Source organism: Thermoascus crustaceus (assembly GCF_041956765.1).
Source record: "Thermoascus crustaceus strain CBS 181.67 unplaced genomic scaffold VTN00scaffold_1, whole genome shotgun sequence".
Lineage (NCBI taxonomy): Eukaryota > Fungi > Ascomycota > Eurotiomycetes > Eurotiales > Thermoascaceae > Thermoascus > Thermoascus crustaceus.
The window spans coordinates 3,337,611-3,359,231 of record NW_027192527.1 but is presented as its reverse complement, the minus strand read 5'-3'; the positions used below and the strand labels follow the sequence as shown (position 1 = coordinate 3,359,231).

The following is a 21,621-nucleotide window of genomic DNA, read 5'->3' as shown; positions in this document are numbered from 1 at the left end:
TTTTGTGAGGGGCCTAGTTTAGTTTTTTCTTTGCATTCTGCTATTATTCTACTGTTATGTTCATAAATTTCCATTTCATCCAGATGTTTGATTGTTATCTGAGTCGGTGTCTGCGTTGGCGAGCTATGATGTACTGTACGAGTATTATGTAAATAAGCAATATTTGGTCACGATTATGGTGGATTATAGTATTGTCCACAGATACTAAAGCATACTTCCCCATACTGTCACTTTCACAGTATATCTGCGACTTATTTCTATCCTCCTAATCATGTTAAGGTAGTAGTTGGTTAGAGCCCTTATAACACTAAGGCTAGTCAGCCCACATGCTACTTCTCCACCATGCTTGTACCGTTAACACCCTGCATGAAGCAGAGGTGGTGAAATCATGTAGCATCTGTCATTGCCAATTAATCTACACACCAACAACCGGAGCGGCAGGTCTACACGGAGGCCAAGTGGATCAGCTGCTGCAACTCCCCTACTATAAATGGGAACTACCTGTCAGAACTGAATCTATGTTTAGAAAATTGCTTGGTGAAGTTTATCTGAGACTAGCGATGTGTCATTGCTAAAGAGAGAAACCTTCCCCGTTGATGATGTTCTTCTTGATTGGATGAGTGTAAAGTAAGTAGGTAGACTGCCTCGATGCCGCTTTTTCCAAACGTAGAATTTAAGCAATAGAACATACTAGAGGAAGTACTCCACAGGAGGTTTCAGATTCGTACTTACTGTGCGTCAACTGAGACAGCATTGTTTCCAAAGATAGTAAGATTGATAACGCGTCATGACACCTCTTGCATTAGGTCAATGTTCGTTTTTCCCGGCGCTAGCTATGCAGTCCTCTACCTTAGATAGATACCTAGATGATAAATCAAGATGTTTCTGACGAACGATGCAGTTCTCCACGCAGTTCACGTGAAGGTGGATATGTACTTCGACCTTTCCAAGATGGACAGTCTGGTATCAACTTCATTCTGCAAGTGGTGACGGCCTCTATCCGTTGGGCCCATGTCAGAAGTGTATCCCGATAGAGAATTGCCTTTTTATCTAGGAAGTTCTAGCCCCGGCTGGAAGGGCTTTTTCTGGTTACACAACATGGCAGGGGGACTGCGGGGTTGAGGAGCGGGGAGGTCGGCGAACAAGAGGGGCACCGACTGGGCAGTCTTTCATGGCAAATCCCCTCATCAAGAAGGAAAGGTACATGGTGCCTGGTACCTACTAGTAGGTGACCTCTGCTCTATCTTCAAGTTTAGAACTACGTCTTCCTGTTTAGGAAATAGATTCGATCACCCGCCGCTTCCAAGTACCACTGTGATGCGAATCTGATGCGCAACAGTTTATTTTCTCGAGCGCAATGCTCTTCTTTATCTTCAAATAATTTCTCTTCTCGCAATGTTTCTGTAGAATATTAGGTACATACATACATTGTCCGTTATTTCCTAGCTTGATGCACTGTATACATACCTCGTCAGGTTAACAACAAGACATTTATAAGAATCACCTGCTGACATGTTATGCACCTAATTAGCACACAGAAGGCCGTTCCGCCTGCTTATACCTAAGTCTTGCACAACCTGGAAGTACATCCTGCATGTATGCACATACCTAGGCATGGTCTGAGTCCAAATCCAGGTCCAAGCAGGGGACGAGGACAGGAACCGGAACTAACTGAATTGCATGTATTTCTCTGTGTGAGCGCCTTATTGTGTCTGTGAATAAGATCCAGAACAGGTCAAGGCCAAGGCCAAGGATAGGGAGAATGCTAGAGACTAGACTAATACAGCAGGTATGAAGGTAGGAACTTTTGGAATTGAACTAGATAGCCTATATCAAAGGGAGGAACCACTAAACAGCAGATTTTAGCCATTATGTATAGGTAGGTCAAACCATTTCTTTGTGACTAAGAAATGCTTTGGAGCATCTACATGGTCTTTCTAATTTCATTACTGTGGGTTACCGAGACATTTGAACTCTCCTTATAAAGACATCAGTATGTTGCCTGAGACTCCAGATCCGGGCATATGAGACCCTGCGGCGGACCTATGCAGGAGGTGGTCACTCAGTAGTCTAACACTGCATAATTCAACAAATGAGTAGGCGGAAGTGTGTGAATTGTAAACGGTGGAAAACAAAACCTCCCTCTTTTTCTGCCCTTATAGCTACTTGCTTTTCCTCACCTGTTTATTGTCCCGTAATCTTTTTTTTCTCACACAACCTCTGGCTCTTATCTTTATACAAATATTCCTCTATACTAGACATTGTATCTGTGCTGATATACGTAAAAGTCTACGTTCGGCCTATATGCTACAGTATAATCTATCATGTATTCATGTTGCATTTATCCCATAATCGTTGATATACACCCTCCTTACCGACGGTATTCACCTACCTGGGTATGAAAATTATAATTGTCCGATATCATATCACCTCCACGCCTTCTGGGCCATCTTCTAATAAAAACTATCGAGCATCTTTGATCAGTGTCGAAATATCAGTCGGGCTATATATAATGTCTGATAATTTCCCTGACTGGGTGATTCTGAAGAAATACGAGGGGTCACGCTTTACTGTCGGATCTGACGAATTTCAGCTCTCTAAGCTGATTTCAGATAAACTGGACTGCAGAGTGGACGAACACATTGCGGTTTTCGAGTCTTTCAGAGTTAGGGACAGGAAAGAAGCCATTGTTAAATTTCGAGTGCAGTATGTTTCATTTCTTTTCCCCCGGAAATGGGCTAGTCACAAGCTAAGGGTCTGACACTCTTCTAGGCTGGCTCCAGTCAATTTCTTCGAAGAGGATAGACCAGCTATTGCAGCAATGGCAACACGGGACTTCGTAGGGGAATGTGTTGCTCTGGAAGCCTGTGAATCCATAGGGCACATACCAAAGCATTACGGCAGCACAGCGCTTCTTCAAGACAATACTTGGCCGTTTCCTGGAGGTTACTTATATGTTCTGGCCATGTCAAAGGTATCCGGACGTGCTGTGACAGATATTCCAGATTTGACAGGGCGTAAGTTGTTAAGAATCCGTGGACAGCTTGCAAATACTATGGAGTACGTTTCATCTACTATTAGACTGCTTACTGTCTCCATGAAGACTGGCCACGAAATTGAAAGCTTGCCTGATATTAATTTCCTTGTAGGGCCATGCATCTTCGGGATTCCTCTACAGCGAAGGCGCAACCGAACAGATCTTCTACGACAGAAATCAAGAGAAAATGTTCGTGCCAATTTCTCTCGAGTTATTTTCAATATTATGAAGTACGACACTGACTATCATATGGCGTGCATCTCGGACCAAGCCAGGATGGGCGCCGCATTACGCAGATCTCAGTCGAGGTCCTGGAATTTGGGCTTTGGGAATGGCCTTTTTCTGATGAAGATTAGGGGCCAAATGGATGAATAAGTCAAACGAAACCTTCTTTTCCTTTGTCTGTTTTGTCAACAGAAGTTCTGTGAAAAGTCTATGCGGTTAGCCAGTGAGACCAAGGGAATGAGGAAGCCCTGTTATGCTATGGTGCATCTCATAGAACCCCCATTTTTAAATTCCCGAACAATTTTGGAAATCTCAGGACGGGAAACAGAGCTGCCCATCATCTCCACAGTCCTCCCAAGATGGTCCCTCGTGTCTACCAGATCGGGAATGACTCCCAGAAGCATCTTCAGAATATCCAGATTATTGGAAACGGCTGCTACGTGTAGCAGAGTTGCCTGATGAGTAGTAGTCCTCAGCCGGGGATCGCAACCGGCAGCAAGAAGCATTGTGACGATGTTAGCATTTCTACCGAGAACTGCACAGAAAGGCTCAGTTCTACCGCTTAACCCCCGTTGGTCTATCTGCGCACCTGCTTCTAGGAGGCGTCGCACAGCATACTGTCGTCCCCAGAGGGCAGCTTTGTGCAGAGCGGTCTCTCCGTCGTCATCTGTTAGATGTACATTGATCCTGGAATCTAGGATCATCCGGATAGCATTCTGATTGCCCAGCCTTAATGCCTTCCACAGACATGTTCTCCCTCTATTGTTTTGGCGTGAGACCACGCCGTCGAGGCCAGAGGCGAGAAAGAACGGCACAACTTTGTAGTCCTCATTTTTCACAGCGGAGTGAAGCACCGTTGTCCCTTTTTCCGGGTGAATTGCAAAGATATCAGCGCCCTTTGCAATGGCCATCTGTATTGTCTCTAGGGAACAATGGCGGGCCAATTCATGGATGACGGTCGGTTTCGCCGGGTCAGAACCCGCTTCGAGGAGTCTCCGGGCCATATTGTCCAACGAGCTGCGGGCGGCAGCACACAAGGGCGTATCATACGGACGATGTATGTCAGACAACGAAGGGTCCGCCCCTTTCTGCAGCAAGAGCTCGGCAATTTCTTCCTGGAAGTGTTGGAGGGCAAGCGACAGCATTCTCTGACCCCCCAACGTATAAGAATTGGGATCAACCCCGAAATTGAGAAAATTAGCCACGGAACCTTTCTCTCCACATCTGATATCGTCAGCCAACGGTTCCAGGGGTGAAAATTCGGACCAGATGACGCGCAATCCATTTTCGTCTTGGATAATGTACTGTTCGTACACCTTTGGGTCAGGAAGTGCGAGATCTTTAGCGGCACGTTCGACTTTCCCTCTCAAGGAATAGGAGTAGTATAGGCTTCGCGATGCTCGAGAAAGTCTGCACATGTCGGGAGCGCTGAGGTTGTCTGCAACTATAAGAATTAGATCTATTGGAAGATCACTGAACTTTTTGGGTTCCATTGATAAATTAGGTTGCATAGTAGCTCAGATGATGGGCGATAAAAAGTAAAACCGAATCAATGGGGCCAAGAAGCGACGCTGCTTGAATTGAAAAGAAAGGGAAAGAGCAAAGAGCAATTTAATAACCTGCAATTCTGTGTACTTCGAACTGACAATGACCACTGGTAAGTAACTAAGTAATGGAGGACAGATTAATTGCAGGCTTCGAGTTTCAACGTGGATGGATAGAAAGCGTGGTAGACTGTGAGAAAACAACAGCATTTATAGTTTTTCTGGAAGTATGTGCAGCGATCCTGACATCGGCGAACCATCCATTACGCTGAATTCCAAGTCAAACAAGGAACATAGCAACAAACACCTTGTTGACAGCAGTTCTAAAGGAAGAATCTGAATCACAGAAAGACAATGCACACGACTTCCTCGCCGTCCTAACGACGAAGGGGACCACTTCTTCCTTCGGGATCAAGGATGATAGACTGGTGGTCTCTACAGACATCCAAAAACTTCATAGCTTTCTTCGTCATTGATGAGAGTCAAGAGAATTCAAGTTGATTGTTGCTTTTCGAAGCAACAAGATCATGTTTCACATCTTTTTTATTAAAAAGAGTATCAACTGAACAATAACCTTTGTTCTGACATTGTTGTGCTATTTTGGGGAGAGGCATCAAAGCAGTGAGAACCATTGTTCAGTTTTTTTCACTTTTTAATTGGTGCAAAAATAAGGTTGAAAACCAAGGCGAGTTTATATATATATATATATATATATGTATATATTACTCAAAGAACTGCAGTATTGGAAAGCAGACTTGAAAGATTCTTTTAAACGTTTGGAATCGTAGGATGTGTAGATACGGGAGGATAATGCTTCCATAATCGGGATCTGCGCAACTTGCGGACCTGCAAGGGATTTGGACGTAACTACCAACTGATGATGGAATCAACGGTGCACCAGCTCTTTCCAATGCTCTGACGCTGGTTTCCTCGATATCACGAGTCGCTGGATCTTTGGGAGGTTCGATATCAACATGATCTCGACGTCGCGCCGGGACAATTTTACCGCATCAGGCTGTGGCTCCCCCGGGCGGAACTACTATTCCTGTTCGGTAAAGGCGGTCCAGCCCCCAGGAAGCATCCACGTTCTCTTCAGCCAACAACATCAGCTTTTCAAGACGTTAGTCGCGTGTGGCTTCGAAGCTGAATGGACACGTTGAAGACCTTGATTGCCTTGCAGCGCGTGCAGCCGGAGATACAGCTCGAATCTCTCGATTCTGGACTTTTGGTACCTAGTTTAGGGAAGCTATCAGGATTCTTCAAGAGTTGAGACCAGGTTATGACGGGCCACCGTCCCTTGCGATTAGCTTCTACTAGGTACCGGGGTATCAGTGATGGCATCTTCGATGTTACACGAGACTCTGCTGCAGCTAGGCAGAGAATGTTCAAAAACAGACTCGGGCATATTATTGTGCGTTGCTGTTGCATCGATTGTCTATCGAGGTCAATATAAGTACCTACTGTACAAAGAAATGCAGCTTACCCTTCCGAGTGGCCCGTCAGCCATGAATCAACAGCAGGTTACTAGGGCTTCTATGGTAAGCTGAAAGACATCCGTCTGGAACTGCACAGCCTGGCTAACCCATTCCCTTCCAAGATATCGATACCAGCCGGGGTGGGGAGGTACACGACTGGTGGAGGACGGAATCCTAGGTTATCAGGGCTTCTTATCTGCATCTCCTGACCAAACATAGTAAAAGCAATCGATACTATGGCCATCGACAAACCACGGGGAAACTTTCTACAGGGTCTCCGTGGTCGGCGTCATTGGTAAAGTTACCGCTGTCTAATCGCAGTAAAGATGATCGAGAGCGTGCACTCTGTTTGACCGTGCGCTCAAGGCGTTGCTTGCGGGACTCTACTATCCGACGAGATGTCTTTATTACTGTGATTCTTCCATCTTCCGGGGTCTTGGCCCTGCATCTACTTAATGCACTGACATTCCGCTTGGGCTGCATTTCTATTCTTCGTTTATTTGCCTCGTTTTTTATACTGCCACGGCCGTCTTTTCGTTTGTTCTGTGATATTCTTTTCTAAATATTGCTTCTCCCTGTCGATTTACGGGGTTAGTATATATGGACACTTTCAAAATTCCGGGCCCATTGTGGCTGATCGGCTTGGCCTTGCTGTCAGCGAGCGTGTTGTATCTGGCCGTGAACAAATCCAAGAGACACGCTCTCGTCGGTCGAGTCGGGCTCCGCAGCCGCAGAGAGCCGACTGCTGGGACACCACCGCGCTCATTATCTCCAGAGAAGAAGTCGTCTACTAGTCAACCGTTGCAGCCAAGCTACACCGATATTTTGCCTCCTCAGCGTCGAGGAGTGCTCCCGAAGCTCGTAAGCAGTTTGTCCTACGATGAAGTAAGCGAGGACGAGGTCAAACGACGCATCCTTCCCATGACCACCGACTATAGAACGAGTGAAGGCAACAGGTATACACCAACAGGATTCTCAGTGGATGAGATAAAAGTTTTGGGCGATTTTCCAAACTATGCGGAGCTCAGCGGAGTCCCCCTACCACAGGCATATCCCGAATTCAACATCGATAAAGCTTTGTCACGGCTTTATCGCCCGTTTAGATGGGCCTACCATCAAACCATGTGTACGTTTCTTCGTTACACTAGCCGAGAGTTGGATGAACTTTGTTGGGCTAACTTCGTTTCCTTTATAAACAGCCCTCTCCAAGATGGAAATGGACTGGTGGATTGAGCTCGATAACACCTACAAGGACCGGATTGCACAGCGCAAGGGACTCTACGCCAAATACGGAAAGGCAGTACTCGACTATCTCCCTGGGTCCGAACTGGCATGCAAAGAGCTCATGGAGATGGTCCTGCAATTCATCTGCGCCCGCTACCCGCAGTACTTCTCCCTGGTGAACAACCGCATCCTGAAGAACGAGATTCTCGGAACGGAGCAGGATATCAGATCCAAGCATCCCTTGGAAATTCTCATGGATAATGTGCCCGAAGACTTTGCAGTCATGATGCGGGATGATGTGACTGGCCACTACTTCTTCCGGGCTGGCACGGTCTGTTCGTCTCTGGGATGGAACGTTGGGATAAAGATTGGGCTCCAGCTTCATCAGGTTCATGGGCCCGTTCCAGACTACAAAGAAAAGATGCAGTTCTCGATGGATCGGTGCGTACACCATCACCCTTTTCTCTCAGAGATCAACTTGCAATCAAGATGATATTCTAACGAGGGCTCTACACAGCTTCTTCGCCAAAATGCCCACCGATAAACCCATCCAGCGTGGCTCTTGGGGCTTGGAGGTCGACACTCCCCTGTACATGCCACCCGGCGATCCGCACAAGGTGCACCGTCTTTCCCAGGACCCGAACCTTCGTCTGACAGACTGCTACCTCCGCGTGGATTGGCAGACGCTGCGCCGTCTACCCCTCTCCAGCGCCGTCGTCTTCAACTTCAAGACGCCCTTCACCCCTGTGACCGAATTCCGCGACGAACCGGGAGTGCCTGCTCTGGTTGCAAAGATCCTGAAAGAGGGGAAGAGGAACCTGATGCAGTACAAGAGCAGCTGGCACGTGGAGCACGTCGTCCTGCCGAAGATGGAGGAGTGGGCCAAGGAGCAGGAGGAGAATGGGCTCGTCGAGAAGGGCTGGAAGGTCACGACGCTCGATGAGAGTCCGTATTTCAGGGGCTGGGAGGAGAAGTGGCATCGTCAACAGGGGTTCTAGTTTGAGAGGTTGGCTAGCCTTTCCCGTTTCCCTTTACGTCATCTAGAATCCTGAGTGGCGTCATATTTTTATATCTATATATCCTTTCGGCGGTGTTGGTGGCACACTCCATTCTTTGCTTGGATGCTTTGCTTGTGCATTACATTTCCTTATGTGCCTGTGGTACGAACGACTTTCTCGGTATTCGGCAGAACCTACTGTTGCTCATTTTGAAAAATAAGAAGGGAAAAATGACACCGATTGTCACGTCAGCTGACTATAGAATACTTAGTTCTATATATGATGAAAAAGAACTATCTTCAAATAGGGTTGCGGATTGCCTATGTTCCCATCGTGCTCACTTTATTGCCGATGCCCAAAGCCGAGCAGATAGAATCTAGACATTATTTCTTTTCGAGAGCCCCTTGTAGTTCTTTTCCCTCCAGCTTCAATAAGCCTTTCTTCTTTCTCGGGAGCGGAATCCTTCATAGATGTTATATCTTTCAAGTAGGTACTTTCGAGAGATCCTCCTAAGGAGTAGGAACTTCACTGCCCCCAAACGGGGTCTGGAACTATGTCTTCATATCGTAACAAGAGACCCTGGACGAATGTCAACCGAGCCTGTCGGAGATACCGGCGACCTCCTTGTGTACCCACGGGAGGAAGATTCCTGATCTTCATGAGAAGTTGTCCCTATGAAACTCGAGAACCGGTGGCGGTTTGCACAGCTGCTTCCAACTCACGAGCGGCTGTCGGTGTGCGTAGACGATGAAACCGGGGTGTAGACGTCCACCCCTTTCGGAAACGGATCAGGCATGTAGTTCCATGGCAGTGAGACTGCCATGCGTTTCGCACCTGATTATGCGACGACACGAGGACTCAGCACAGAAAGGCCCAGCATAGCATGACGCTAACTGCAATTCGCTGATATCATCAGTACCCCAAGACACAGCACCTGCGGTAATAGCAGCGCTGGTTCGACAACGAATTCAGTCTTCGGAGCCGTGTCTCGATGATTCTTTGTCACTGGCATGGGCCTCCCCTTCCGCCTCGTCGCCCTCTCTATCCATCTCTTCTTCCTCCTCCAGCTCTGCCGCAAGCGGACTCACCCGCTCCTCCAACAGATCCAGATCCTCGAGCTGCTGCCTCGACGGCAGCTTCCACAGGCTGGTCGCACACACGCGGTCCTTGATCAAAAGCTCATCGACGAACTGATCCATGGTGGTCAGCACGTACCGGTCGCGCATCCGCCGGCGCAGCTTCCGGTAATCCAGCAGCAGCGGCTCCAGAGTCTTGTACACATCGACGGGATCGAACGTGAGCCGGATGTAAAAGGCCGCCAGCGCGCGCAGGTACTTGAAGTCGCCGCGAGCCTTGACGACGCCGTTCTCGCGCGCCTCATGTGCGTCCTCGCCGCCACCTTCACCCTCTTCTCCCGGATCCGTGAAGTTCAGGTACTCGAGGACAATCTCCTTCTCCGGTGCGAGCTGAAGCATCTTGAACGCGAGGCAGAGGAAGGGGGTCGGTTTCTGGCTCGCGCCGTAGGTGCCTCCGATCGAGGTCAGCTCGACCGCGCGGTCGCAGAGCGTCGCGGCGTTCAGACCGAAACATTGTTCCTTCCAGTAGTATGAGTCGGTGATGCGGTCGCGCACTGCCTTTTCGAAGAGGGTGGCGGGGTTCACGCCGCGGATGAGAGGGCCCGTGTAGCCACGGTTGTCGAGGAGCGCGCTCGCGTCTGCGCGGTGGGACATGGCGTCTTGTTCACTTTTGGGCCTTCTGCTTGATCTCGCAATGAATTACACTAGCCAATTGATCGATCTTATGGACTTGTAGTATCTCTGTAAGACGGAGGAGGATCGAAGTTCGCTATGGGTTGGAGCTGTGGAAGCTCAGGGGGATGTTGAGAGTGCGGCCAAATTCAGTGGAAATGCAAGCTCAATGCTTGATGGTAAGAAATAAACGAGGGAATTGCCAGCAAACAACCTGGTGAGTTCCTGGACTCAAGCAGTGCGCCGCGGAGAGCTCTCTGGAGGTATGTCAGCGCAGGGAAGTTTTAGTGTTGAGAGCACGCGCCTTGGGCTTGGCGCGGGCCTTGCCGCCACACCGCCCGAACCCGGACGGTTATCGATAGTCGCACCGACAACGGATGCAAATAAACACGGCGGAGATGGCCCTGCAGACACTACAGGCCCTGTTTCAACGCAGGTCGACGTCAGATGTTGTAGGGCCATGAGGATGTTTTTCTGCTCTACGATTGCAGAAGAAACCATTAAATATCTTGGCTCTGTGTTGGTGAACTGTTTATGAACCTTTTTTTGTTGCTGATCTCTCCATTTGAGCTTGTTGCGTCCCGTGTTGCGCTGATCTCGGATCCCCCATACCACACATGCGTGCACGCACTGCATAACTTCAGCCATGGTGCTCCTGAATTCGTCCACAGTCTCCGTCGTTCTCTCCTCGGGCGTAGTGTGCATGTTCACATTCCTCCTTTTTCTTTCCGGATATGTCCTCCAGCAGCAGTCTGTGCGCAGCATCCAGCATGCTCTAAGGACCCCGGCTTCTACGCCAGCTGCACGCTCGTTTATACCGAAAAATGGGGTGCAGGATGACACATATGGCTTGCAGGGAGACGGGAGGGGTGATTTCTCCGGCCTGAAAGATGGCGGAGGGTCAGGCCAGAGTGTCTTGGCCGATTTAGAATCAGACGGCGGGAAAGCCTATTGGGCAGGAGGGGAAGGGAAAGGAGGTAGTTATGCTTATCTCCAACTACTCTCCACCCCCGACCCCTCCAACATCTGCTCTGCCATCCTCTTCTTCAAAAACCTCGCCGCAAGCGGCACCGCGGTCCAGGACCGTCTCTTCATGTATCCTCAGGACTGGGACGTCATGACCAACCCATCAGAGAGGGTGTCGACGGCCCTCTCGCTCCTCCGATCCGCCAGCAGTAAATACAACATCTGGCTCCTCCCTATTGACATGTCCCTCGCGACCAAAAGCGGCTACGGACCCACAGACTCGAGGTTGCTCCGTCTCGGCCAGATCCAGTTCCTGCAATATGATAGCGTGCTGTATCTCCGGACGCCGGGACTGTTGCTGGACGGGAAGAAACTGGACCGCTTTCTGCTCTCGCGGCCACTGCCGATGAAACATGATAAGAATAGACGAGAGTCGTATCACAATGAGGCGTGGAGCCCGATGCCGCTGAGACCGGATAGAGCGACACCGCTACCACCGGCATATCTGATCGCGGTAAATAACATGGGAGACCACGTTGAGGCTAGGACGCATGTTCCAAACATGGCAATTCCTGAATTTAGGGGCCTAGTGACTGGTCCTGATGGCGGAGGTGTTGATATCGATATCGATGATGCGGAGCGCCGGCCGGCGTATGTTTTCTTCGAGCAAGATGACGACGGACATGTCCGCTGGAAGGGCAACCCGTTGTTCGGCACGTGGAGAGCACAGCAGCATGAAGTATGCGAGGGTCTCGATCTGGAAGGCGATTAGTTAAAGTTTTTTTTTCGACGGGATTGAGATTCACTGTGAACCTTTTTTATCTGCTATGCTTTCTTCTGGATATATATTTGTTTTCTGTATCGGATGACTGGACACTGCATAGAAGGGGGAATTTCTTTTTGGATAGGTATCATGAAAGATTCGTGGTTGGACTGACGGCGTTCCCTTGTTTTGGCTTTTCCTCAATGGAAATTGCAATGCATGATTTGTATAGGCAACGAATGATGACGAAGGATAAACGTTTGACCGCTGTTTTCTTTTCCCTCCCAGAAGAATCGAATCAGCAGCGAAACCTGCTTTTGAAATTTCGCTTGGAAAAATCTCTGATGAATGAAAATTGATACTAATACGCGGAAATGAGACGGAGCAGTTCAAGGGAGGAAATAGATATGTAGGCATAAATATGTATACATAGGCTTTATTTTGCAGCTACCCTTTTCATAACCTCTATGGACAGACCTTAATCTCAAAGGGAGCCAAAAACAACTGCGCTGTTGTCATAACCCGTTATGGCGGCACAGCGCAGCGCATATAACACACGAAAACTCAATATCCCATAAGCGTCATAAATATAGTCATATATTATACTAAAAATGACAAGCAAATGAATAGAAACAGAAAAATGAAGTACGACCGTCAAGGAATGGCGATCTCATAGCCGAGCAGAACTTCGGTGGTGTTGCCATCCCAGCCTCTATTTCCGCTCGTGGAGATCATGAATCTGCACGCTGGGTCGAGGTATAATTGTGAGATGACACCAGTGCGGTGTCCCGGGATGATGAGGAAGGGCGTGATCGAGTGGCGAGACGCCTCGTCGTGCTTGAGATCGTATAGACGGAGAATGTCGTGCGAAGCGCTGCAGAACGTTCGGTCAGTAAGTATCAGACAGAATTCATGACTTGGTAGTGCTTACCAGACGAGGTGTCGCCCGTTAGGCATGGCCTGAAGTGCTGTCACGGCTCCGCTTCCTTGAGGGAACTTGAAGACGCGCTCCGGGCTCTTCAGGCCTTTGTGCAAGCTGAATTCCTCAACGGTTCCATTCCGCCTGCCGGCATAAATGTGGTTTCCGTCCGGAGACCAGCAAGCATTCATGCACCATGGCGGGACGTTGCGAGGGCTGATGCGGGCGACCGGATCTGGCTGTCGTCTGTCCCAGACACGTATCGTACCGTCGATAGAGGCAGCAAGAAAGACATTATCAGTTACAATGTTTGTTTCATTTTGTGATGGTTGGCTGCTGTCTTGAGTCATAAAAGGTGGCTCTAGCTGCTCAGCATGGGGGAGGCCGTTGACAGCCGGCTCCGATATTCCGTTCGGAAGGTCCACGGCCATTGAGCTTGTCCCTTGATCTGGAGCAGCGGAGTCTGCAGATGGTTCGACAGAGGGGAGGTTAGGGTCCTGTACACCATTTGGTTGGTTCATAATATCGGGCTCGCCATGAGCGTCCTCTTCAGAGTGCTGAACGCCATTTGAAAGAGCGCGGCTGAATTCGTCGTCTTCATCAACACCAAAGGCGCCGCCTGATGGAGCTCCACCATCTGCAGCACCGCCATCCCCATCACCGAATAACGAATCAGGTCCTCCGAAGAGTGAGTCTGCTGGAGACCCCGCCTGCTGGTTCGCGGCGCCAGACATGTCCTGACTCCCATCACCCAAGCCGTTCACGAAGCTAAAGCTTTCTGCAGCATTGTTCGATGAGTAAGTACCATTGGGCTGTGAAGGCTCCATGGTATCCTGTGGGATAGGTAGGCTTGACTCTGGGCGTATCTGTATAGCTGAGATTTGCCCGGCGCTCGCTCCGAAGATGCGTCTGGGTCGGCCAACGTTTAAATCCCAATCCAGAACCTTCTTATCCCAGCTCCCTGAAAGTAAGGATTTCTCATCCGGCGTTAGGTTCAAAACTGAGACTGCGGAGGTATGCTGTTGAAGGACCGCAATCTCCTTGCCCTCATCATGGCGGACCGTCTGTAGACGAATACTGCCCGACTCAAGGCCGGAAAGTATCCACAACCCCTGGCTGTGACACGCCAGTGAGTAAACTGGCGATAGAATGTTTCCGTCCATATTCTCCCAATATGTCATCAGGACGCCCGCCTTTATCACACTGTCGACAAACGGGTGCCGTTGAGCAACAGTCAACATTAGTTTACTGTTGATCGACTCCACCCAGTTGAACTTCCGCACATAGCCGTCTGACCCTCCACTAAATACCCATCTCATATCTGCGGTCGCCGTCACGGCGTTAATAGACGTACTGTGAGGAGCCGCAGTTGTAGGAACAATGTCGTAGGTTGTGGCCGTCAGGCACTCCGGACGTATAGTAGGGCGAAAAACCGAAAGCGGATCCGATACCACATTTGAAGCACCAGGTGAGGTTATAGTTGCAGCTGCAGTCCGCTGGGAAGCTCCGCCAATTCCTTCAGATACCTGGCTGGTGTTGGATGGGCTGTCGGGCTCGGGTTCAGGTTCGGCGTCCATATCCGGTTCGTTGTCGCCATCTCCGTCGTCCACATCTCTCATGGTATCATCCATATCATTGTCTGAGCTTCCATCTTGCGACCCTAATTGTAACGGATCTCATTAGTGTCTATGCGTTGTAGCGCAAAAGGTAGACGACTCACCCGCGAGATCGCGATCGTCATCTTCCTCCGCAATTGAAGGCATTGTCGCATTGGTCTGCTTCAGATAATCCGATTGAGACACCGGTATAAAGAAAAAGAAATTTCCCGAATCAACCGTTCGTAGGGCGCGGCTCTGGCAGACGACGTCGGCGCGAAAAGCGCAGCTCTAGAGCTAGGTATTCAGGACATGCACCTGCGGTCCTTCATGGGAACATATCGATATAGATCACGAAGCCGTCCGCGACAACGCTTCACAGGCGGCCTCGAGGAATAGTCTGCCAGCTATATAGAGTTCCAAATAATGCTGCGACTATTCGAACAGTTATCTCGGAGAGCCTTTGGGATCTCGAGGACGTCAGTCCTGAGCTGCCCGCACTGTCTTCCCCAGGGTCACGCCTGCTCCACCGCCGACGGCCTGAGGCCGCCTCTTTAGCTCCGCTTAGTCATCAAGGATCACGCACGACCGTTTTCCTCGTCTTTCTACGCATCGGGTTTCACTGAGTATAAGTCTTTTGTGTCCTTCTAATTCTCAAGCATACTACAGATGTGATAATAGTATGCTGGATTCCTCCGGTAATAGACATGATACCTGCACTTCGTGGTATCTACTTCTTACCTGCTGTATCGGCCATGGCTGTGGCTTCAGACTGCAGTAGTACCTGGGTACCTAAGCTTCCAGTCGCATGAGAGACAAACGGAGAGCAGCTTAGGGTCCCAATTCCCAAATCCGGATGTTTTTTTTCACTTACTGTCCTATTCCGATATCTAAAGAAGCGGTTATCCGATATAACCTGATGTTCCTTGCACGCTTTCCTGATCCTTGTCCTATCCAGGACTGCGTAAAAACCCGAGGTTAGGAGAAATGCATGTTACTCCTATCGCACTATTCTTCTATCCATTTGCAATCAATGGTTGTATACATGTTTCTGTGTTTGCGATGTCAAAGCAAACAGCATGTAATGCTCTTATCTTGCGCTGCGCGCGTTGCTCGTGCCTTGCACTGCACAAGTAATTCCTCCTAAAGGCTTCTGCAGTACGATGGGGCAATATGAGCTCTGAACACACGATTCCACCGACACAGCGATGTTCCAGAGGGAAATGATTCACAATATCCATGGGCTTCTCAATTGATATTTGACTGCTATTTTGCTTTTTCAAATGTTAACGACCAAGATCCACCTGAATTGATCAGCCTACAAAAGTGGTTTGAGAGACTCTGGGGCTTAGAACTGCCTGCTTGATGATCCTTAATGTATTATTGTGTGATTGAATTCCGAAAATGAGTACCTGGAAAGTTGTGACTGCAACAATGTTTCTCAAGATTTTTCACCTCAACCACATGTCGTCCGTGTGAATTCACATTCTTCAGTGCTCAAGACAAAGGCAAGGCTGCCAGGAAATCTGTGAATGAGCATCCAAACCTATAAGCCCCACTGCTCTTCACCAGGTCTATTCCTATCGGGTGATAATAATATATTGCCTTATCGGGGGATCTCCCCGCGCAATTCCCCGTGGATTCTCAGTGACGGCACACCCCGGATCAGAATCCTGACAACCATTTGCCATTTGAGACAGTGGGAAACCCCCTCTTCCTCTTATTTCTTTTTCTTTTTTTTCCCGCGCCATTTTACATCTTCGGCTCATCATCTCATCATCTCTACCTCTCAGTTCTTTTGAAGCATATCTGCCTCGCATTCAACATACGTCTCCATCTCAGCTTCTGTCTCCTTTGCGTCTCTTCCATACAGAGACGACATATCTTCTGGATCTTCTCCACCTACAGTTCTTCTAATCATCTCGTCCCAGAAATGAATTCCTTTCAACGTGTTAGCCAGCTTCTACATTGGAACCATCTTGATGAACCGCTACCGATACACCCTCCTGACCCCACCCCCACGCTCAATAAGGACATAAGGGCCTATGTCGCTAGGGCTGATGCGTTAGCAAACGAGAATGGATGGGTCTCCAGACCTGAACTCCCTACGTCAGATGAGATTTTGGGGGCAGAGGAATCCGAGGACGGCGGAGTCGTCTCGTTGGTCCCGAATCAAATTCTTGGACCCTGGCCATCCAAGGACATGTACCTGAAAGCACACTACGATTTGCTCAGAGAGGATGCCGTCTCTCCGCTGAGAGACGCGGTTGCTTATGTGAGAGAAGATCCGCACATGATGGACTCGCAAGCTGCCTGTATCTATGAGAAGGTCAGTTTTGTACCTTGTGGACATCTCCTTCATTATACCTATAGGCTAACCTGCAAGCCCTCATAGGTTTATATTACTGGTATAACCTTCGCTCAGAAAGGGGTAGCCCTAAGGGTCCAGTTCTCAACCGCCCGCGCTGGGAAGAACATTGTGTGGGAATACTCCAAGCGTCTAATAAGTGGCTCAATTGTTGCACTGTCACCGGCGAATGACTTTTTTCGATCAAAATGTGTCGTTGCCGTAGTTGCTGCCAGACCCTTGGACGGAGTGAAACAGCAACCGCCTCAGGTGGACCTATTTTTTGCTCGTGCTGAAGATGCAGACTTTGACACCCAAACTGAGTGGGTCATGGTCGAGGCACGGACTGGCTATTATGAAGCGAGCAGGCATACTATGGCTGCTCTTCAAAGGATGACAAGGGAAAGGTTAGTACTCCGTTCCACGTCCTATTCATCCTCATCGCTTCTAATACCGAGTAGCTTTCCTCTCGCAGACCATATCTGCGACCTTGACCCCTACTTAAAGCTGCCGGAGTATGTCAAGGACAATCCCATTGTTGATATATCATCAGCTCTGAGTTGCGACTCGGACCACAGCAAGATCGATTTGCTCACGCCCTGGCCACCAGTGCCGACGGACGACTTGGATGCATCACAATGGGAAGCCTTGAATCAAATACTGAGGAAGAGGCTATCCATTGTCCAAGGGCCGCCTGGCACTGGAAAAACGCATATCTCTGTCGTCGCCCTCAAGATTATACTTTCTAATATGAAAGAAGGTGACCCTCCCATCATAGTGGCTGCTCAGACCAATCATGCCCTTGATCAGCTTCTGAATCACATTTCTCTATTTGAACCGAACTATGTCCGTCTTGGTGGGAGAAGCACAAACACAGAAATCAAGAAACGTACGCCGTATGAGCTCCGGCGCAAGGAGCCGGTCCCGAGTATGCCAGATGGCTTTTTGGGACCTGCCATCAAGAATCTAAAAGACCTCATCAATGCGCTGTCGAGGCTCCTCGAACCGTTTGGCCAAGAAAACTCTAAAGCTCCACTCCCTGCCTCGTTCTTCTTAAAGCTCAATCTCCTAACGCAAGCACAGTATGATTCGCTCAAAAAAGGTGCAGAGGGCTGGGTACGTTCCGGATACAACGACAATGACGATCCCATGGCAATTTGGCTCGGGGACTCTGTCACCAAATTTGAAGTTTTGTACAAACAGGAGAACTTTGGATTTGAGGAAGAGGAAATCGACCTGGAGTATGAACAACTCAAGGAGCTGGAAGCTGAACAAGGCCTCGAGGACGAAGATGTAGAAACGCTCAAAGGGCGGTATACATATCTGAAGGAAGGGCTCATTGGGTGTGGAGCGCCGTCGGTTTCTGAGAAGGTCGTAATGGAGACGCACCTCAAACGTCGTGACTTGTGGAAGGTACCAGCCAACGCTCGCGGGGCTGTGTACAACGCCCTTCGGAAGCTCGCCAAAGAGAAGATCCTCCCACGTTTCCGTGAGCTTCTAAGTGCTTATGATAAGAATTGCGTGAAGCTTCAGACTGGAAAATGGGAGAGAGACTACGTTATCCTTGAGCAAGCGAGAGTGATTGGCATGACGACTACAGGACTGAGCAAGTACCGCGCGCTCGTCTCCAGTCTTAAACCGAAGATCATCATCGTCGAAGAAGCGGCAGAAGTCATTGAAGCACCTGTCACTGTCGCCTGTGTCGAATCTCTCGAGCATCTGATCCTTGTAGGGGATCATAAACAGCTCCAGGGACACTGTTCTGTTCAGGAGCTAGAAGGCGAACCCTTCTTTCTCAACATATCCCTGTTCGAGAGACTCGTTCATAACGGCATCAACTTCAAAACGTTGACCAGACAGAGACGGATGCATCCTGAAATCCGCAGGCTTCTTACCCCTATCTACGACGACCTCCAAGACCACCCATCTGTCTTGAACCGTCCGAAGATACCGGGCATGGGAGATGTCAGGTCGTTCTTCTTTTGTCATACATGGTCGGAGAGCTCTGATAGCCTCTCCTCCAAGTACAACCAGGATGAAGCCCAGATGATCGTGGGGTTCTTCCTTTATCTAGTTTTTAATGGCGTTCCGGTGCAGCATATAACGATCTTGACATTCTACAACGGCCAGAGGAAGAAGCTATTGAAACTGCTGAAAGATCATCGGTACCTTCAGGGACAGTACGTGAAGGTCGTAACCGTCGATTCATACCAAGGCGAAGAGAACGAAATCGTTTTACTGTCGCTAGTCAGAAGCAGCGAACGCGGAAATATTGGGTTCGTCTCCGTGGAGAATAGGGTCTGCGTAGCGCTCTCGCGAGCCAAGCGTGGATTCTACATATTCGGTAATGGTGCAACAGTAGCTATTGCTGACCCTCTTTGGTGGGAGATTGTCAAGATCATGGGGGACGAGAGTCAAAAGCAGCGCCGTCTGGGGTTCAGTATGCCGTTGACCTGTGTTAAACATGGGAACAAGACTTTTATTCGAAGTACGCTCTGCCATTTCCCTTTTCAGATATGCATCGTTACTAATATAAATCATTACAGCGCCAGAGCAATGGAATGAGATCAATGGGGGTTGTGAACAGATGTGCGGTGAAAAACTGCCATGCGGTCATAAATGTGACCTCCGTTGCCATAGGTAAGACAGTACTTACCTATCTACGTAATTACGCATCCACACCATATGCGCTAGATATAGGATTTTGTAACACTGACTGTCATATAGCTTCTCCCATGACAATGTCAGCTGCAACCAGATCTGCGGCAAATCCCTTCCTTGCGGACATCGCTGCAACCAGCCTTGTTCCATCAGTCAGCCCTGCTACTGTGACTGCGGCGGTGACAACGACACACCTGCCGTCGAGGAGCTTACAATCCACGACGAAAATACTTCCCATCAGTCCAGCTATCCAAGTCCTATCGGGACTCCCACCAAAGCGAAATCTGTGATCAGAAACGACCGAGACCACGGAGCACTGCTCAAGCGCTACCATGACTTTGCCAACGGCGGTGCGAAGGAACAGGATGAGCTACTCGCCGCGAGAGCAAACGATATGGCTGCGGAGGAGATGAAGAATCAGCTGGACGACGAGGCGTTCAACGATCTGTTTGGCAACGATGGTAATAACAAGAAGATGCCCGAGCCAAATGTCCCGAGTATCCCGACCGTCAAGCGTGTCCCCGATGGCAAAGGGGGATTCAGGGAGAGATACGTTGACTACTATTTCAATGACCAAGCTTCGCCTACCAAGCCACCGAAGCAAGGTCCTCCAAAATTTAGTCTCCTTGATGACAGCGACTAGGAGGACTGGTTTTTGACTTGGGTGATAGACAGGTTCCATATATGACTTGATTCTGAGACTGACAGACTGCTATGCAGTATGGGCCATAGTTGGATTTATGTGTATGGACGAAAGAAGCGCAGGTACTACTCTTTTTTAGAATGTGTCGATAAGAAATTGACACAAATGGAAAGCAATTACGCGGGGAATGTCTGAGTGGTTATGAGCTTTGTGATTGAACCCTTTCTCCAGAAATGTACTGTACATTAGAAGACTGGCAACAATTAATATCTATCCATTTACTAGTACGCAGGTGTCGTGTAAACCAAGCGCTTGATACTATATTCCGGAATGTTTCGACCGGTGATGGATTCATGCATCAATATTTGAAGGGTACACTTATCCCAACGGCGAGCCATCCCAATTCAGAGCGGAAAAAAAAAGATTCTCACCCTGACTAACTCCGATTTTATGCTGGTACGTGGGCAGTAAAACCAAAACAGGACTTCTTTGCCCTTACGGTGGCCTCCCCAATGACATGAAAAGACTCATATGTATTGACCATCCTTGACTTTATAATAACAAATTGCCATGTATGTCAAGATCTCAATATTCAAGGTGGACGGAAAAAGAACATAGCGGTATGATCGCAAAAAGCTGAGTACAAGCGTATGCCTCAAAAAGCACATGAAAATATGTTGCAGCAATTCCAGAGGCCGTATCGGATAAGTTTGTTATGGAATATTGTCATCCGTGGACATCAAATTCCGGAAGGGCGAAGAATCCGGAATCATATCAAAATTTAACGTCGAGTCTTGCATCTGACAACTCACCTTCGTTAGAATATGATTGGATTCCTTGCAATGTAGTTGGGAAATTGTTACACTCACCAACCCATCCCATCCAAACCAAAAGCCAGAACTACAGCCAAACCAATCTTCATAGCCGTCATATTCGAAGTCTTGCTGTTGCCCGTCGCTATCATCTCCATCGGTTTGCTGGAGAGAGTCTCTTTCAACCCGTTCCCTTAACAGTCCGCAACAAAGCTCTAAACTTTCCACCATTGCATTGTGCATCTCTTGCTCCACTGATCCGCCCTCCTGCATTGCTTTTATCTGCGCCAATAGAGCAGAAAACATCACATAGCCCTTGACGTTTGTTTCTCCCGATTCTATCCTGGATAGCAGTAATTGCTTGTAATCTCTAAGTATCCCTTCGAGCCCTCTTTGTGATGATGAATTGGATACTGCAGTGTATGGTTGTGAATCGTCTTCTTGGATTTGAGAGAAGACTTCTGAACAGATGATAATAATGGCCTGCAAGGGAATGTTCCTAAAGAGTCCCGCCCCAAGAAGTTCCAGGTGATGATAATCACGAGTTTGGAACCGCTCATCAAGTTGGAACATAGAGTATTCCAGGCGCTCGTCAAGAAGGAAGAGAGAACATTCGAGGCAGACTTTGCGGGAGAAGTAGTAAGTAGGATTTGTCTTTGCTTTG

At 48.8% G+C, this 21,621-nt stretch overlaps 6 protein-coding genes across 6 annotated transcripts; 3 read left to right on the top strand and 3 right to left on the bottom strand.

Moving 5' to 3' along the window:
- Positions 1 to 3,513: 3,513 nt before the first annotated feature.
- Positions 3,514 to 4,680, bottom strand: VTN00DRAFT_1174 (uncharacterized protein; the record flags this gene model as incomplete). The annotated part of the gene is made up of 1 exon (XM_069427252.1): positions 3,514 to 4,680. The coding sequence occupies one exon, from the start codon at positions 4,678 to 4,680 to the stop codon at positions 3,514 to 3,516; it is 1,167 nt and encodes a 388-aa protein (XP_069291876.1).
- A 2,201-nt stretch (positions 4,681 to 6,881) lies between these two features.
- VTN00DRAFT_1173 (uncharacterized protein) lies at positions 6,882 to 8,503 on the top strand (the record flags this gene model as incomplete). The annotated part of the gene is made up of 3 exons (XM_069427251.1): positions 6,882 to 7,407; positions 7,481 to 7,946; positions 8,023 to 8,503. 3 exons carry the CDS (start codon positions 6,882 to 6,884, stop codon positions 8,501 to 8,503), a joined length of 1,473 nt encoding a protein of 490 aa, XP_069291875.1.
- A 968-nt stretch (positions 8,504 to 9,471) lies between these two features.
- Positions 9,472 to 10,233, bottom strand: VTN00DRAFT_1172 (uncharacterized protein; the record flags this gene model as incomplete). The annotated part of the gene is made up of 1 exon (XM_069427250.1): positions 9,472 to 10,233. One exon carries the CDS (start codon positions 10,231 to 10,233, stop codon positions 9,472 to 9,474), a length of 762 nt encoding a protein of 253 aa, XP_069291874.1.
- A 664-nt stretch (positions 10,234 to 10,897) lies between these two features.
- VTN00DRAFT_1171 (uncharacterized protein) lies at positions 10,898 to 11,989 on the top strand (the record flags this gene model as incomplete). The annotated part of the gene is made up of 1 exon (XM_069427249.1): positions 10,898 to 11,989. One exon carries the CDS (start codon positions 10,898 to 10,900, stop codon positions 11,987 to 11,989), a length of 1,092 nt encoding a protein of 363 aa, XP_069291873.1.
- Positions 11,990 to 12,634: 645 nt separating this feature from the next.
- Positions 12,635 to 14,662, bottom strand: VTN00DRAFT_1170 (uncharacterized protein; the record flags this gene model as incomplete). The annotated part of the gene is made up of 3 exons (XM_069427248.1): positions 12,635 to 12,854; positions 12,912 to 14,559; positions 14,620 to 14,662. The coding sequence occupies 3 exons, from the start codon at positions 14,660 to 14,662 to the stop codon at positions 12,635 to 12,637; spliced, it is 1,911 nt and encodes a 636-aa protein (XP_069291872.1).
- A 1,765-nt stretch (positions 14,663 to 16,427) lies between these two features.
- Positions 16,428 to 20,145, top strand: VTN00DRAFT_1169 (uncharacterized protein; the record flags this gene model as incomplete). The annotated part of the gene is made up of 5 exons (XM_069427246.1): positions 16,428 to 16,823; positions 16,890 to 17,248; positions 17,303 to 19,329; positions 19,388 to 19,481; positions 19,569 to 20,145. The coding sequence occupies 5 exons, from the start codon at positions 16,428 to 16,430 to the stop codon at positions 20,143 to 20,145; spliced, it is 3,453 nt and encodes a 1,150-aa protein (XP_069291871.1).
- Positions 20,146 to 21,621: the final 1,476 nt, after the last annotated feature.